At 39.7% G+C, this 14,351-nt stretch overlaps 1 protein-coding gene across 6 annotated transcripts in view; it reads right to left on the bottom strand.

Annotated features, from left to right (window-relative positions):
• Positions 1-2,925: 2,925 nt before the first annotated feature.
• The window catches only part of jade2 (jade family PHD finger 2), a 176,115-nt gene continuing 164,689 nt past the window's right edge, over positions 2,926-14,351 (bottom strand). For 5 of the 6 annotated variants that reach the window (XM_059990642.1, XM_059990643.1, XM_059990641.1 and 2 more), the window contains one exon: positions 2,926-13,369. In XM_059990642.1, the coding sequence (XP_059846625.1) occupies positions 12,429-13,369 (941 nt within the window). In that variant the 3' untranslated portion in view covers positions 2,926-12,428. The remainder of the gene's footprint in view (positions 13,370-14,351) is intronic. The other variant, XM_059990645.1, reaches the window with a different exon arrangement.

Here is a 14,351-nt window from a genome sequence, read left to right as displayed (position 1 = left end):
TCCTGGACCCATCATATAAATATAATTGCAAAAAAAGCACAACAGCATCCCTACTTGTTTAGAGGTCTGTGGAGACTGGCATGTTATCAAAATTTATACAAACTTCTATAGCTAAGTGGTGCAAAGTGTATTGACTGGATGCATTGTGGCCTGGTCTAGTGGATTTGACCCAGTACATCATGGGTAAAACCCTCCCAACCATTGAGCACATCCACATGAAATGCTGTCGTAGGAAAGCAGCATCCACCAGAGATCCCCACCACCCAGGTCTGGGTCTTTTCTTGCTGCTGCCATCAGGTAGAAGATACAAGAGCCTCATGACTCACACCACAAGGTTCAAGAACCCCTCAACCATCAGGTTCCTGAACAAAGTAGAACAACTACAGTCATCTGTTGAGATGTTCCCACACCAATAATCTCACTTTAGGGAATCTTTATGTTATTATTTCATACTCTCATTATTTATTACTATTTACTTTGTATTTGCGCAGTTTGTTATCTTCTATGCTCTTACCCTTTCATTGATCCTCTTTACAGTTACTGTTCTATAGATTTGCCATGTATGCCCGCAGGAAAAGGAAATTCAGGGTTATATGTGGTGTTACGTATGTAGTCCAATAATAAATTTTACTTTGAACTTCAAATGGTCAACCCAGCATTGTGGGCCAAAGGGCCTGTACTGTGCTGTATTGTTCTATGTTTTATGATAATGAGAAGGAGAGAGGAAGCTGCAGGTGAAAGGAGGTCACAGATCCGCATTGAGGAAGACAGATGGAAGTGAGGCTAATTGTAGAGGCTAAGGAAATAATTCAAGAGTATTCAAGATTGCTTAATGTCAATACACAAGTGTAAAGGAGAACAAAATAATTGTTACTCCGTTTCCAAAGCAGCACAAAAAAACACAAGATAAAGAACACAATAATAAAAAAACACACACACAATAAACATTAACGTGTAAGATAGCTTTTATACATAGATGGATTGTATGTCCATAAAGTGACACTAGGCATAGGAGTGTCTGTACATAAGGTGACTGGCAGGAAATGATAAAGTGGCGGTTGGGGGTGTGGTGGGTTAACGGTGGAGGTGTTGGTCAACCTTACTGCTTGGGAAACTGTTTTTCAGTGTGCCAGTCCTGGTGTGGATGCTACTTGGCTGATGGGAGTGGGTCAGACAGTCCAACAGGGTGGCTGGGATCCTTCATGACATCGCTGACCCTTTGCTGTCAATATCCAGGAGGGGGGATTGAGTAGGAAGGGCAGACGAGGTGACTAGGTGATGCACCATCAATAACTCACTCTGAGACGTGAAGGTGAGATATCGGCTTTTACTGACTGGAAGAAGGAACAAGCAGTGGTTGACCACCATACTACATCCTGGAGACAGAGAGGCCGGGCTCAGACCCCAATCGCCTTTAAACTGGGGTCAGTGGGAGGAGCCACAAGAGCAGTCAGCAGGGGGCGTGTCCAGACAGGTATACGTAGTTCACCACACTAGGTAAAACTGCATTGTATCAAGGGAGATGCAAGGGTAGAGCCAGAGTATTTAAATCAGCAGTAAGGTTTTGCAGAGCCCACTAATATCTAAGTTCAGCTGAGGCCCAGGCTCCAGAATGCCTTGAGCAGAATTGTGACTCATTTCCTGTTAAAGCCATCAAGCCTCCAACCGTATCAAAATGACTCTGATATTAAGATTGCTTTAAAAGTTAAGAGATTAAAATTACTTTAATTTTTTTTAAACAAAGCATATTAAAACATTAGGATATAAATAGAAACATGAATAAAATGTCAAGAATAAATAATTTGTCCTCAATCTCTAGAGTGTCCCCCGATCAACACTGGATGCAGCAGCATATTACTGGAGATCTATTTCAGAGCAAAACAGAATTCTGCCATTGGCCTCCATCTTGAATTATGCCGACTCCCTATAATGCCATGGCTTTGCTGATCCCAATGGAACCACAGGCCTTGTTTCTTGATCTGCCCCTTCTTAATTGGTTTAAGTGGTCATTTAGTCTTGGAATTGTTACGATTGGTTAACTGAACATGTATTAAGTTACCAAGAAAGTGAGCTACTAATTAACTTACTACATGCATTTAGTGGCTGGGAACAGGATAACCTCACCCCATGCTTTCCAATGGAGCAAAATTTCTGGTGTAATTGTCTTATGTATGCATAATTGATTTGTATTCAGATACACACAAAAATACAAAGTTTTAGAATGGCATTTGAGGTACAGAATAGATTATTCAATATTGGACACAGGGCAATGTTGCACATGCACAATCCAGCAGGCATCATATGGGTTCTCTTTATCTCACAACAATCAGGGACATGTAGAACAGTGACAAAGGGTTGAACAGTAAATTTCAGTATGCCATGATCTATCAGTGGATTCTGATTATTAATCTTAAGCTAAAAGTTTAGATGATTTTTTAAAAAAATCTAAAGGTTATCAAGTAGGAAATTGGCCACAAGTTTCATAACTTAAAGATTTCTGCAGTTTTCAACATTTAATAAATTAAACATAAGATGATTGAATCAGGAATTATTAATGAACATTACTAGCCTAGGGATAGCATTAACATCACAAAATGAGACATATGAGGGTATAATTCAGTGAATGGCTGCTTGAAAGACTAAATTCATGACATGTAAAACATTAAATTGCTGGTGTTTTCTTTCATGATCGTGAGACTTCCAAGCACAGGGATCTGTACGCACGTAGCCAGACACTGAAATTCAAGTGTTGCTGGCAGTGATTCCCTACTCCTTCATTAACATACTCTACCAAATATACAGTAGCAAATACTGAAAAACTGAAAGGGACTCATCTCATAATGCCTTGCCACCATTCACAAGACACCGAGTTGGGAGGGTTAAATGGCCTAGTTCTGTCTCTTTGTCCTCCACTTCAAGTGGAAGTTACAGGTGAAGACATCATGAAATATTGCATCACCAAGGTTCAATCACCATCTATAACTATTACATTATTTATTCCAGTTCTCTCCCCAAATCTTGGTATCAGGTCACCACATACTGAGTCATGACGGGTTGATTCATTTTAATCATTGACCCTTGCTGGAGACTGCATTTATGAGTGCTCTTTGGAGCCAGGGTTGAACTTGCAAAGGTCACTACTCAATATCTTATCTCACGGCTGAAGAACTTCTTGGAAATTGGACTCTGGATTAATTTGGAGGCTTTGAAAAAAAGATTAAGGAATTGATGGAAAAAGAGACAAAAGACTGCCATTTACTTGTAAAACACTGCTTTATTGATTGTATGCTGCCAATGAACTGACAAATGCCAATTTATCAAACTCGAGAATCAGCTATTTCTTTCTCTTTGTGAACAGGGTCCCGCTCCTTACAGTCTCCTTTTCTCTCTTTGTACAAAATAAGTCTGCCTCTCTGTAGAGGTTCTCTCTTGTAGGACTCTTAAGTGCAACTTTACTCCAATTGAGATCCAGATAGAAACAATTAGAGGATTTAGCGATTCCAAGTTGACACCAACAGCAAGGCAATTACACAAAGTACACAACTTCTGGTACATCATATTGCTTTAAAGGTTGCTGACATGGAAAATGTACAAAAGATTAATAGGTCTGCAGTTTATACGATTTCTTTTGCACTAATGGAAAATACATTTCTTCTCTACAAAGGATTTATAAGTACTCTAATACAAGAAAATAAATATTGCAAAAAAAAAGCCAAAAATAATTTAAAATAGCATTTCTTCTTTATATATATCTTCTCCATTATTCTCTTTATTATTAACAAATGGCACATCACTTTTCCTTGAAACAAAAGACACACGCGGCCTCCCACTTGCCATAAATGTGTGCCTGTCAAGACCTCGCACGGAGTTTTAATATTTTGACATACAGCGCAGACAGCAGCTTAACTCGGACAACAGACAAGATTCCTTTTTTCTTTTGCAATTTCTGTAATGAGTACATATGATGGAAGAAACTACTCAGCAGGCAGTATGGTCTAGAATTGGAGTACAGTATCAGCAAACAACATGTGGATATATTGTAACTACTCAAGCACATTGAAACAAGCATCGGTAGAAGGCAGTGTTCAATAAGATTTGGAGAGCCTATGGTACATACTGTTGCTACAGTCTAACAAAACCCGAATATGAATTTATTTTAATGCTTACTTCTCTGTTTACATGACCAAATCTATACGTCCTTACATGAATATGGCAAGCACAAATAATCTACAGAGACTAAATCTGACTCCATTCAAGGTTCAGAATTTTCCTCATGAAACGCATAATGTTATCAGTTTCTTCAGTATGTTTGTAGAGAGTTGACCATTCAAATAGGCTCCAAATCAATAATCTCGTGAACTAGTCTTTGCATTCTGTAACTGGGAAATGGTATCAATCACAATCGAGATGTGAGCTGAACTTTCTTGTATCCTTTCCTTTCCATGCTTATCAGATTGGTATCGGAACTTCAGTGTTGTAGGTAATTTTGCAATAAAAAGGCAGTGATACAATGAGTTGTGAACACTGCCTGATATCAATGGTGCATCAGCAGGCAATGCCTGCTCAAAAATAAATTCATCCAAAAGGATAACAGTGTAAATCATTGGAAAGTAACAGATGGGGTGCAACTTCAAGGCTAAAACCTACCCAGTATCAGGAGATGGTGGTACATTGCTCAAGCTTGTCAATTAACTCCCGGATCTTAGTAACTACTCATAAACCAAAAGGATTCCTGGAATCTGATTCCTGTCTGTCACTGTGTGTGTGTGTATGTACACATACACACACTACCTGAACCTCTCAATTAGATCCCCCCCCCCCCACCCCAACTACCGGAACCTCTCAATCACTCACACACACACACACTACCTGAAACTCTCAATTAGATCTCAAACAGCCTGAATCTCACAACTAGATCCCATACACACACACACACACTCTCACTCACTCACCACACACACACTCACTCACTCTCTCTCTCTACCGGAACTTCTCAATTAGATTAGATCACACCCATTAAATTCTGGATATACAATTGACTTCCCAACTTACTTTTGTGTTGCAGACTACAGGGACTCTTATTGCACTCATCACATATAAAATTCACTCTCAATGCCTCCAACAAAAGCTTCAAGTCTCTCAGCTGCATATGGTAAAGATGGAGAGGATTGGCATGCCACTACAGGGAAACCCACAAGAAATCTAACAGGTGTACCAGGATACAGGACATCACATTTACTGGTGTTTGGGTAAAATACTATTCAGGAACATCTTTGTTTCAGAGCAATTCAGAACAATTTTTTTTTCTGATTTTGATGGTATCACATCCAGGGAAAGAAAATACTCGGTTTTTCCCAGTGACTGATGCAATTCTAAAAAAATACAATTTTGACAATTTAGCCACTGCCAGGATAAATTATATGCCAAATAGAGTTCGCTCCCTTCGTCAAGCCCAAAGCTCATCACAAGCAGCTACATTTTCCACTTCTCATCTCAGCAGTGTACAGGACTAACAAGAAGATTGCAAATTTAGTACTTAATTAGGGTTACTTTTACTTTGTGCATTTTCAGTTGAGTGTCTCTTTGCTGATTTCATTTGGATCCTCACAGGCAAGAAGGAATCATTAACCTAAACTCAATTCAAATACAAGCTCCAGGTCACAGGAATCTGTGTCTTAAGATATTTGTTTCCTCCCATTTCCTACCACCAACCATAACCATGCCATGCACTGGTATAGTTTCCTGTCCTGGCAGTAAACCTGTTCCCATTCTCCCTCTTAGCATAGCTGATGCTGTTTAATCTGGATAAAGGCTTTCCTGTTTAAGTCCATAACACTCGCTTTGCTTTCCAAAAGTTCAAGTTTGGATTTTTTTTCTACCTTTATGCAGTCATTCCTTTTATTTAGTATACTGACTTGCATTTTTGCAGTTAATGCTCTCTATATACGACAATTTTATTTCACATTGTGATCAAATAATTATCCTGGAATTAAAATGATACTTGTGATGCTTCACAGTACTTATGAGAACATTGCCCAGGTCATCAAGATTACTTAGTTTGTAATATGGTTTTGTAATCTATAATAACTTCAATCAGAAGCCATTTTGATAAATCAAAAATTTGGAAGAAAGCATCTTGAAAGTATTTTTACACCAGATAAATTGTAAGGATTATTTTCTCCAAAATTATTCATGGTACCATGAACTGGATCTCTGCATTTTTAGAACTTGGGGATAGGAATTCTAAAGGACAGCATCTGCTACCTTTATTCATTCAGTGACCAAATGAATTCTTCCTTACTTGATTGCTTCAGTAACTGCATTTACCTCCACTTTCATTTCATCAATAAATTTGGATGTGTGCCTGCAAATACGTGCAACTGTTCCATTCTCTTGCCTCTTCAGACTAGGTAAAAAATGAAGATATGAACCTCAATACATAGACCATTTAGACCACACCTGAAGTATCAACTTAACTAGAATTTTAACTTGATCTTATCATTAAATAGATTTTAATTTGAGGTGTAAATTATTAATTAGCTGGGAAGCTAGAATAAATGGGAATTAAATGGAAACAAAGTTCACTGGTAGGTCAGAACTATAAACTATGTGAATAAACAGTTTAAGTTTCAATTTGAATGATTTAAATCATCTTATTATTAAATTTTTGTGTTTTGTGGGTGTAAAATACCAGGGTAATGCTGTTGGCAATTAAACACTGCCAAACACGTGCTTCACAGGAGTTCACATAGAATCCGAATTTTCCGGAATACAGGCACCGTGCTTTCTCCCCATTTTGGTTTGGACTGTGCATCCAAATGTTCTTCAAGACTATTTATTGTCATTCTTCAGTACACCAGTGTCAAGGAGAACAAAGTGATTGTTAATCCACTGGTTTCAGAATAGTCAGAGTGACAGCCAGTTTCAGAGGGAGGGGATTGGAAAGGTCCATTGCTACAGGTGATGAAGTGACTCAGGCCGGGAATGAGAAACATTGATTAAGGGCCAGGAAAATCAGTAATATGGACTCCCCTCTAACATAATTTTTAAAGTTTAACTGAGAGGAAATTACATTTAATCCAGGGAGGCTTGACGTAGAAAACACAGGGAATTGTATGCTCACTCACAGTGAAAGGAGTTTGGGTTCATCTAATAACTTGGTTTTCTAACTTGGGTGGGTGAAGATTAAGGAAATGGAGCCCCCTAATGACACATGGTAATGTCAGAAAGATGCAATTATTAAATACTTTTTATCCAGTGTTTGTAATTAGTGTGGGGAACGAGGGTAAGTGGGAAGACCAAATCTCTATAGTCTGACACAGAAAGGAAGCTTGGAAACTCTAGTGAAATATTTCTAACACCGATGCATCAAATCCATTCTATATTTTAAACGAACTAACTATGGACCAATGTAACAGATGCCTTCCATTCTCCAAAGTTAATTCATTACAAAAGAACTGTGAGGAACCAGATAGACCACAAGGCAATTAGTATGCTCTAAAGCACATTAGTGGCACTTTTTCAACCGTCTAATGAGGATTTCAGTTCTAACCATTTTAGGATGCAAATTGCTATTATGGGAAAACCAATGCTCCCAACTGCATTTCTCCTGAATTAATCTTTTTTTAACATAAAAATGTACAGCTTTAGATCTTGCTTGTCTAGTTTATTGATATCAAATGATCATGTGTTTCACAATGCCTCAGCTGCTAACATAAAAAAGTAACACATCAGAATCAAGATTTCAGACCTTCTCATAAGCAAGTGTTCATTTACATCTGAGCTCCCACTCAGGGTCAACGATCACTCAGGAATTAATCTGTGACAACCTTCACAATCAGATTCATGGGGACCCAGTTCCAATACCTGAATCTCTGAGGTACAGCACACCCTCTAGCCAAATCGCTGCCTCTTTATACCACAATAAAGTACTTATTTGAGGTAACACCCCAGACATGTGGTGGAAAAACGGTCAGACTTATTTTTAAAACAGCGAAAGCCTTTTTGAAAGGCAGCTATTTTTTTCCCAGTGCTTCACTGAAGACAATGACTCACATTGGCAAACTCTAAAACTGTGCCCAGATGGTGAGGCAGCATACTGCAACGTAAAATTAATTTTATCATCTGACTCCTGCAAAACCTCATGAAATACTCATACGTAAAGACATTATTATCAACAATGTTATGCTATATAGTCAGACATGGATATTGATTTTAATGAACACATTCAACATTCCCAGCCCAAATGCTGGAGGATTCAACATACTGTCTTTAAATGTGACTTGCATTTATTCGCTGTTCTATGCACTCTAATGCAACGTCCAGAGTTACAGAGCATCAATGTAACTCTGAAAAAGATGGAACTTCAGATGAGCAATATAAATGATCATACTTGGACATATTAATTATCATTCCTTTGGTAGAGACATAAATTTATGAGTACACTAATAGTCTTGTCAGTATCACACTGATGACACTAAGTAATCATCTCAAATGGATGGGAGGCCAAGAGAGAAACTGAAGTGGGAGAACGAGGCTTCCTGCCTTTGACCTGTAGTGATCTCTGCAGCATTATTGCATCTCTACTTAATTTTGATGCCTTGTAGATTAGGAAAGTACAGGCATTTTCACCTTTCCGGACAAGAAACCTCAAACAACACAACTACTCAATCACGGCATTCACCTCTTTCCTTCTCAAGATCCTTGGTGGGCCAAGTGGCCTAAATCTGCTCCTATGTCTTACGAAAGCTGCTGCTGACAACAACTTACAAAGTCACCCAGGTAGTTATAGGAAGAACTCAGCCTCAGAGGTGAAGTCCACCAGCCTAGGTGACAGCAACTGGGACGATGCTGTCAACACCTATCAACAAGGCAGGAAAAGCAGCTCTAGTCAACATATTGAGTTAAGTGCATTCATCACCAATTCTGAGTGGTATTTGAAATGGCAAGTTTCGCAGCAACATGTTCAAAATCAGTTGCAGGATCGAGACCATTTAGGCAGGTTACATAGTTTGGTACAGCAGGACTGGATTACATGGGACACTGTTCAAAATGCAGAGAAGTTCAGTGTTGTGAAGCTCAGATCAGTTCTAAGCTTCAGCAGATCTGGTCTACAAGTATTTATTGCTGCCAGTAAATACGAACGTGAAAAAAGTGTAGTTTTGCTGCCCTTATGAATATATTAGAAAATAGTTAACAAGATCCAGAATATTAAAATGTATGGAGGGCAGATGTAATATTATGCATTTGAAAGTCTTTTGATGTATTACTCAGTTTAAAAAAAACATAATTATTTATAATGTGTACACTTCTACTTTGTGGCCAGTACTACATGGTTGCTGGTGTGAAAAACCCACAAGAAACCACACCTTAAGATTTGGGCTCAGTCATAATGGTTTCCCCATTAACTAGGAGTGCTGTAGCTTTGGACTGGTGCAAGTCCTGTGAGTTTCTGAAAGCCCAAGATATTATCAGGAAATTCTTTCTTTAAGGGCTTCCTATTGTTAATAGGAATGCCTTGCCAAAAAAAGCCCAAGCAAGGCATGTACTCCAAGAAAATAAAGGAACAGTTAGAGCACATCATTATGAACATACCTGACAATTAGCATGCTTAAGAAAAATGAAGGGCCAGAATTCATATTGTGCATCCATCTTGTTTTGAAGTGAACATTAAAAGTTGCTCAAAGTAATTTGTAACCATTAGGCTTGTAATAAAATGAGAACAGATTTCTTTCTTGAGTATCCAATAAGCCTTTGATTATTTCTTTAAACAATATCCTTGATTACGGTTGAGGGGTTAGAACAGTCAAAATTATTACCATAAAAGCAAACTTTATGAAATCTATATTTAATGTGAAAAACTTAGCCTCTTTATCCAAAGTATGATCAAATCAATGCAAGGGAAATAGATCTGAAGAATAGCAGAGTCAGCTGATAGCTTTGCTGCTAGTGGTGAAGTAAAGGGAGATGGATGCATTGAAAAGGCTTAAGCTCGAGAATTTAAGATTGGGTGGTATAAACACAGTGATATGAGCCCATGCTGACATTTAATGAGAAATGAGAAAAAAAATTAATGCAACCTGAAAGAAATGGATTTCAAGATGACTGGCAAGTGAAACAAAACCTGACAATTCCTTCGAGCTGCTTCAGTTTTGCTTAGGTAAACTACGCCCTGGGATGTAGTCACCCAGATAACGCATGCTAACAGGTTTCCCAGTAACCTGGCATCCTTCTGGTCTTGGTGTGGGCAGATGGCTGCCTGTGGGACCAACTGAAGTCCCTTTGTGAGTCTTTAAATTGAGTGTAGACATTGAACGCAGAGGCAACTTTGCGCAAGGAGTAATTCAGATTGAGCAAAGGGCCAGGGAGAAAAATGAAGTTAATGATAATAGTGGAGACTTGGTCAAGGCTGAAGTTCTTGTTTCCCAAGTCAGTGCCAGAAAACCTGACAGGGTAGTGATGATGGGCAAGGATGAATGGGGTCGAGGTAACCAGCATACATATGGAGACTGCCCCTGCCAGTTAATGTTTAAGCAACACTGTCTGGAATATTGAGATTTGGATTTACGTTTATCCTTTGTACTTAGGGAAGCTTGGGGCAACAGCAGCGCCCACTTTTCTCCTGAGTCCCCGAGAAACAAGAAAGCTCCTCCCAGATATGCAAAAACACGATTCAACTGTGCAGTGGACTCTTGCACTGATTTGTCCTTCTGAAGCGCACTGAAATCCTCTGGATGCTATGGAATCCCATTCTGCTCACAGCATTGAGCTTGTCAGTCAATTCAGGTAAGAACCTGTAAGGGCCCAAAGCAAATAGGGCAAGGAGTGGGGCAAAAAAGGGGGCATAATTATTTCAACTCCATCCTCAATTCATGCAGGTGTGCAGAGTTAATACATCAGCTCTGTCCATTCTGTTAGGACATTGCTGTATGGAGCGTGTGTTGTGTCATATCATATAAATTCTCTACAGCATTGGGATACCAAAGTGAAGGTGCTCCTGCAACTTGCTCAGAATTTTCTTTGCCATTTTAAAATAATCAGGTTAACTTTTTTTGTTAAAATAGTGGAGAATTTTCAACACATGAAGCTCCATATCCTATGGTGAAACTTCAAAACCCTATGGAAGTGTTCCTGGGGATAACATTCAGATTTACTGTACCACACTACACTGCGTAACATGTAATGCTTCCCATCATAAAACACCTGTGTAGAGCACACCTACAGTATATGGTAATATTGTTACTGCTTTATGTACTCCAGTATACATTATTACAGACACTGTCAAAGTTTCCTTTGCATCATCTGGCTACTTCTTTACATTTCTAAAAAGTACAAAAAAAATTCCCTTTTGCTTGGCAAGTCCTTGTATGGCCTCTGAAGTCAGCTTTCAACAACCTGCCAGACTTCTAAAAAGTGCATGTTGTGCTTTATTTTTATTAGAAGATCAACTCCACAAAAAAAATCTTCTTTATTTTCCTACAAGCCATTCCTTGCACTTTAATCTATCACTGAACGAGAGTTTTCTGTTCAAAATCTGAATCACAGGTGCATAACATTTCCCACCTGACTGCCAATGTGTCAGTGTGTCACAGGCCACCAGGTGGGACAAAGCCATGAATGCCCTTTACTTCTTGATGATGTTTCTATATTCCACATTAAACTCAGTAAATGTGTTGGATAACACAGCTGGTGGTGAGTTATAAGGCAGAAATTAATGCCTCAGACTAGGAGACGAACAGTTGAAGGGCTTATGAATGACAGAATAACTCTTTTAAAGACTGAATCATGGCTTTGAACCTGCTGTTAACCATTTAGCTTTATAATACATAGTGTGTATTCCACTCCTGCTTTTCAATTAAGGCTGTCTTTTTACAGTTTTCCTCTGGCGGCAACAGGTAGAAGCAGAACAATGGAGGAAGGAAGCAGAGAGAGTTATGACGTCATATATGAAGTTACATGACTAACCCTCGAGTTATAAATCAGATCATCAGGGCACAAGCTACACACTATGTATTACAATTAGTAACCATGACTGCTTCCTGGTTTATTATAAGTTGAGTCACATATAGTTTTATGGAACAGACTGATTAAAACTTCATATACAGAGATTAGGCTGGAATCTGTAGGGCAGAGAGGCAATGGCAATGGGAGCGGGAGAATTCTGATCGGCCAGCTGTCCACACCTCCCTTCCTAATATTTAGTTCCAGTGAAGTTGATGGGACTGAATATCGAGAGGGGAGAACAGAGTCGGGGCATTACAAAAAAACTATTGATCAGTAAGTTTCATCCCCTGATATTTCAATCATTTAGCTGGGTTTTGCAGGACTGATATTTTGTAGGTCAGATTATCAACAGAAATGAGCGTGAGAGCAGGAAGTAAGGATTCGAACCACCTGACTTATTTTTTTATCTGATTGGTTTAGATGCTTTAGGAAGCCAGAATACTCCTCCTGACCACCTCACTGCCACATTTCCGGTGTACAACCATGCTTTCTGAACTCAGTTGCTGAAGCCTTTGTGACCTCTCGGCCGCAGGTTCTGTGTCTGAGTCACTCATCTCGGCGTCAGAAAAGTAACCGTCAGTCTCGTTGTCGAAGAGCAACTTCACCTTCGTTGTCTCTTTGGGCTTTTTCTCTCGTTCTGGGCTGGCCTGCTGGAAACCGTTCCCCAGGTCCTGCTTTTGCACTTGTGACTTTCTGCCGCCCTCTCGCGTTTTTGGGATCTTGAAAGTTACCCAAGACTTAGAGTTTGTGGATGTTTTAGGCACTTGAACCGAAGAACTGGGTTTAGGAAAAGCAGATTCAAAATAATCCAATGTTTCGCCAATTTCAGTGGCGCTCCTTACTGGCGACGTGCTGGGCGGAGCTGCCTTGGAACTGGAGTGATGCGAGGCCTGCTTTTTGCTGGTCTTTCGCACCTCACTTGCTCTTTTGTGGCTTCCATTGGCCTTTGCTCTCAGTCCCTTGGGCCCATTTGTGCAAATGCCCTGTGCAGCAAGTTCACTGGGGTTGGCACGCCAGGACGTGCCATCAACTGGGTAGTCCAGCTGCTTCTTACATTGGTTCTTGGCATGAACGATGCCTACTCGATCCTTCAACAGCTTCGACTTACTCTCTTCACCTGCCTTGTGCCTAGACTCCTTTTCCAACGTGACGGGGGGTTGCGACTGAGCACTGTTTACTGAGCCAATGCTCAGCAACGACTGCTCGTCGTGCATCAGCTTATCCGACAGACAGCTCGCCACTCCTTCATTTCCTGCACCACTGTGGAAAGACCAGTGGCTCAAGATATTCTCTGTCTTAGCTTGAACAGTCTGGGCCAGCCAATTCTGCAAAAGATCCCCATCCAATGAAATGGAAGTTGACAAACCTGGAAAAACAAAAGCAAAACCTGAGTTTCATTCATTGCTGAAGTCAACAACAATGGAATGAAGATCACTCGAGTGGACTTCTAACCAGAAAACTAGAATATACCGCAGACCTGGGAGCACACATTCCAGCCCTTTCTGTAGGTGGACATTAAATAGGTAGGTGCAAAATAAAAGAGGCTCTATCAGTATGATAACATTGAACTGGCAACTGCTTTGTAAAATCTTTCTGATTCATTAACATTCTTTCAGAAAAGAAACCTGTTATCTTTATCTGGTGTGTCTTGACTGCCATGTGCTGGACTCCTAATGGGAGTATGCAGGAAGTATTGTGGACCATACACAAAATAATAATGAATGCTGTAAGAACTCTAAGGAATTTCCCCTTTCAGCAAAAAGCTCGGACTTAATTGGAAGGTCTGTTTTTGAGAAAGCACCAATTCTGGGGAGGGCAGGAACTCATCAAATAGAGCCAGTGTGTAACTAGATGGAATATCAGATCACCTGTACTTGGATCATGGTGGTAAATTTAGAATGACATTGTTGGGCAGAGGAAGAGATGGACAGGATTTGGGTCTTTACCAACAAGATGATTGGGGACTCTTCAAAAGATCGAGTGTACTGGAATATTTAACTCTAGCAAGTACTCCATGCACTATGTACTCTGTGGCTCGCAAAACGTCTCACTTTTTCGACTTATCCATCTGTTGTCCCAGTGAATCGGTGACAACAAAAGGAAGATGTCTTCCTTCATTTGTATTACTCAGCACCCTAACTGACCCACGACAGAAAAAAGTCGTGGTGAGGCTCTGTGGTTAAAAATCACAGTAACATAGTCAGAGCTGCTCATAGCAGAACCATTAATATTAGCCTTGTTTATTAGCTGCTGCATTGAAAAATTTCTGCTAAATCCTGCCCATCATTTAAACTCAGCACTGGACACAATATTATTTGTCTAACACTTATTTTTCTTGGCTTGAATCT

This window comes from Hypanus sabinus, chromosome 15, assembly GCF_030144855.1.
Source record: "Hypanus sabinus isolate sHypSab1 chromosome 15, sHypSab1.hap1, whole genome shotgun sequence".
Classification (NCBI taxonomy): domain Eukaryota; kingdom Metazoa; phylum Chordata; class Chondrichthyes; order Myliobatiformes; family Dasyatidae; genus Hypanus; species Hypanus sabinus.
Note: the sequence above shows the minus strand (reverse complement) of the source record. Positions and strands in the feature narration are given on the sequence as shown.